The 4627-nt window shown below is 38.1% G+C and overlaps 1 protein-coding gene across 1 annotated transcript in view; it reads right to left on the minus strand.

The window, feature by feature from the left end:
• LOC123972077 (complement factor H-like) overlaps positions 1-4627 on the minus strand; it is a 21361-nt gene that overhangs the window by 2562 nt on the left and 14172 nt on the right. Inside the window, exon 7 of the mRNA XM_046051305.1 lies at positions 2596-2652. Coding sequence (XP_045907261.1) covers positions 2596-2652 — 57 coding nt within the window. The remainder of the gene's footprint in view (positions 1-2595; positions 2653-4627) is intronic.

Here is a 4627-nt window from a genome sequence, read left to right on the forward strand (position 1 = left end):
CAGTATGTCAGTTAAATGGTGATCCAGCAACAACAGCACAACATATTGTAATAAAATTAACATAGTGCCATCAGCCTATTATTTTGGTTACCTAAAACTTCCCTGACTGGCTTTTTAACTCGATTTAATCCTTGTTTTTTCCCATGTTGAATGTGTAATTCTCACACTGTGGTCCTTTGCCACCATGTGACGTCACCTGCTGCTTCTTTTCACCTGCCAGCGATGAGCTTCACCGGGAGGATGTATTACAGAAAATACACACCATGCCTATCCCCAAACCACTCAGTGAGGCTACAGATTATTTTACAGTTGTAGCATGTCTAAACTAGCTATGAATTTGAATACATTTATGAGAATTAATACTCAATTATCAATTTTAATATCCAGAAAATATCAATCCATAAAAAGCTTTCGTTTCGAAAAAAAGAAGGGGCACCACCGGAGTTGTTATTAACCTAGAGTCTCCGGACCTCTAGGTAGCTTTTAATAATTATACAATTATTCACCAGTGATCAGTTAGTTAATAATCGCTCAATTATCTTAAATCAATCAGTCAGTCTCATATCTAAAGGGTCAATTCTCTTGGCAGGGACGTAGAAATAGGCAACACACGTAATTCCTTGGTTACAGTGAATTTATTAACTAACTAAGGTGATATAAAAAGGTGGTTAAAATACATCAGGGAAAATAAGCAATGGCTAAACAATGAGAATGGAGGTTCGATTGTGGGAAGCATTTGACTCATATGGCAGAGGAGAACTAATGAAAGTAAGCTATGAGTTTAGAAGTTAAAAAGACAATATTAACACTATGGGACATCCCTGAACACAGAATGTTTTGTTGGGTCTTACTGCTTGTCGGCGGCCTGCTTTGGCCTGTTGCACGGGTCCCACGCTAGCTGCCCGATCCTGGCTTTTGCTAAGGATTCTCCGGAGTTCTCCGTGTCTGAAGAAAAACCTCAAGGGTTGGACGTCCTCTGTCTGGCAATTCGGCTGTTTTCAGGTTTCCTTCGTTGCCGCTGGTGAGACCACGTGGCTTGGTCTGACCTCGGTGAAGTTGGCTTGACGAAAAAGCTTAAAGGGAACTTGGTCGTTCCTGAATTAGACCAGTGTAACTTAACGGACTGATAACTTTAACAAAACAAAAGAAAGAAAGAAAATAAAACAAGTAAAGTTGCTGGAACAAATCCATGTCGCGGCACTTCGCATATGTAGCTTCAAGCGAAACAAAGACTTTGCTGTGCTGGTCGAATTCTTAGGGCGTTGCCGGGAGAGGCACGCCAGACGCGTGCCGAAGCGTCCAGAGCGGAGAGCGGAAGAGAAGAGAGAGCAGAAGAGCGGGCGACGTCGTGTGTCGCTCTTTTGTGGTCTGGGGCGTGGTTCCCCCAGGGGGCAGTCCTTCGTTCCCGCAGGGAGCGTTTCCGGTTTCCATAATATGTCTATAAAAGAAAAGAAAATCTATTGCATGTATTATAATCAAATATTTTCCACAATCAAACCTCACTGGTCAAACAGTTGTACCGTTCTAAGTTTAAGCATTTGGTAACAGGAAAACAATTGTCAAATTATTGGTCATGATAAATAATGAGTGACATTTATACATTAACGGCACTTCCGACTGGTATGTAATACTTATTTCGTCCACTTGGGGAAGCTCAGGTAACATGAGGAAAGCTTAGATTAATCCAAAACAATCTTTCCTTAGGAACTGGGGAATTTAGTTATTTAGCCTTAAATTCAAGCTGGCAACTAATAGAGTATAGTATGACATTTCTTTATCATCATTTCTAAAGGAATTGTGTGAGAAAGTATTGTGAACAAGCATTGGTTACACATAAAATGAAGGAGTGTCCTTAATCTTGCTAAAAATCAAAACACTGCAAAAGTAATTTAGATTCTTTTCAGCAATAATAACATGGTAACAACAACATGGTAACATAACTACTCAAATAGAGGCAAACATAATCAAGTAACTAAAAGATTATTTAATTAAACAGTTAATGCTTTGAGTCTTTGGAGACTGCAGTCTTTGTTTACACAAAGTTCAGGGCTGTCCTGGATTTTGTCACACCTAGGCGTGACGGAGTATCCCTTTGATGAGGTAATGAAACACAGAGCAATGTCAGTTGCCACGGTTACATGTGTGTGTGTGTGTGTGTGTGTGGGGGGGCAGTTCAGGGTTTCCTGCCCCCTTTAAAGGGGAGTTCTGATAGGCTGTTTGTAATCTCTGGTTAGTTTCTTTGTCATTTTAACAATTCAGATACCGAGAGACTTATCTCGGCTGTTGCCAAAGGTGGCCAGTTTTACGATCAACTGCTCATGAATAGCACTTAGGGAAAGTGACCTCTCCACCCCACTTCTGCTGGGGTCTCTTCAGCCGTCTGTAGAGGGTTGATAATTAACCCCCTCTCCTTCTCTCAGGGAGAGGGGAATAGTTTTGAGTAGTTCAAATTTATTTAATATAAAATGCACAAATCCACACTGTTGTCCACTACACAGTAACTGGTCAGCTAGTGAAGAAATATTTTAAAAGTAAATATATAAACAAAGCCCGATAAATGTGATGTAAAAGGAGCATTTGATCTGAATGATTTACTTGGCATGAATGCAGGTTGACTGTCTCTGTCATTTGAGCCAGACGTGGCAGAAGATCCTGTAAGATGCAGAGGAGATAAAGGTATAAACACAGAACAGAAGACACACCAGTTAGTAACAGTTATTTGGACTCTTTTTCTTTCTGATTCAGAGTAATGTGAAAACAATTTCCCCATTATTCTTTTTGAAAATTAAAGATTTTAATGTAAAGTAGATTAACTTTAATGATTATTAAATTTACCATTATATATATATATATATCTTTTATAATACAATCAATGTCAATAATTTACCTCTAGATATACAATATATATGGAGGACCGATCCTGACACAGGCATAAATAAATACAGAAATAAATAAATGCTCAATAAATAAATAAGCATCGAATTAAATACACAAAAAAAATAAAGTAAATAAATAAATGTAGGTAGTAATTAAATTATACAAGGAGACATAAATGTATATATTTTAATTACTGCCTTTACTTATTCACCTTTGTAATAATTACCTTATTTATTCTCCGTTATGATCTTCAACTTTATTTATTAATTACTTATTTTTTAAATGTATTTATTTATGTGTGTGTTTTAATATTTTTGTCTGTTTTATTCTTCCTTTGTATTTTTTTACCTTATTTATTTTCACCCATGGTATTTATTTCTGCCTGTCCTTTTTATATTTCTGTATGCATTTCTGCCTCATTATGCAAATGAGGAGGGGCTGTGTCTCAACGGGTCAACTTCTGCCCATTGGTGGACCAGTCAGACGGGAGAGCTCTAGGCCTACTCTGCCTGCAGACATCAACGAGCTGCTCTTCATACAGTCAGATTGCTTCCTTCAGTGTGCTGAGGTGTTTAGCAACTCTGTTTGAAGACACTACCAGCCATGTCTTCCTTCTCTTTTCATGTGGACACTCTGACCTACAGAGTTTTCAATTAGCGACTTATTTGTACACAGAACTGCAGGAAAGTGAGCTGTTGTTTCTGAGGGCCACATCAGTTAGCCGCAGCTAAATCTGGAGTGCACTCCTATTCGAGTATTTACGGTAAATGCTCCCACACAAAGCTGCCCATTGCTCTGCTGTTTTCAGCTGCTGTTTCAACAAAAGCGCCATTCAGGGTGAAAAGTCAATCGTGGTGTTGTGTCGGGAGATGTAGTGACTTCACCAGCGGTGAGTATTATGAAAAATACATGTAATCTGTTAAGCTATGAGGAGAGTAAAAGTCCGTTATTAATTAATTTATGTAGTGCTAACATCATATAGGCTAAAGCTCTTAAGCTAGTGGTGGTGACTAACAAATAAACTAATCTTAACAGTTACCATTAAGAAGAATTTTATGCTTCTGTTAAATGTGTTTGCTATTAAGCCATGTTTTATGTGTGGTGGTGAAGTCAATTTAAAGTTAACTTTACTGCACTTAACCAGTCGAAATGATTTAATGAAGGCTAATGTTAGTTACTGTACTTCTATGTCTCACACAGAAAACACAGGAGGAGGCATGCGGAGAACATAACCATATTCTTCAGAGGAAAAGAAGAAGGAGAGCAACAAATAACCCCCAAACAATAAAATAAATTCCTTATATTTCCCTGCCTTGTTGTTTATGTGTACATACAGAGGAAGAATGAGAGAACAGCACACATTTCATCGTTACTGTGTGTTAGAGCATGGGAGAACAGTGGATACTTTTAATACAGCCCACACCCCTAATACTGTGTAACTATAACAAGTAGAGAACAGAAGAAAAAGATGTTCTTTCTTTACAACTGTCTGCATAGCTTATTCATATTGTGTAATGAATGAAAATAAATAGGCCTACTAGGCTCCTCTCTACTTTGACATTTAAGATTAGCTTGTTTGATCCACCTTCATACACATGTGACATTACTGTACAACTTGAGAAAGGTGAGTTGTTTTCTGCTCCAGCCTGCCTAAAAGAAAAGCGTTTTTGGGATTAAATGGACTTTATTAGCTGCTGCAGTGCAGGATGAACTCAGAACAGACCCATTTCTCACCTTATTATTCTAAATC

Source organism: Micropterus dolomieu, linkage group LG06 (genome assembly GCF_021292245.1).
Source record: "Micropterus dolomieu isolate WLL.071019.BEF.003 ecotype Adirondacks linkage group LG06, ASM2129224v1, whole genome shotgun sequence".
Lineage (NCBI taxonomy): Eukaryota > Metazoa > Chordata > Actinopteri > Centrarchiformes > Centrarchidae > Micropterus > Micropterus dolomieu.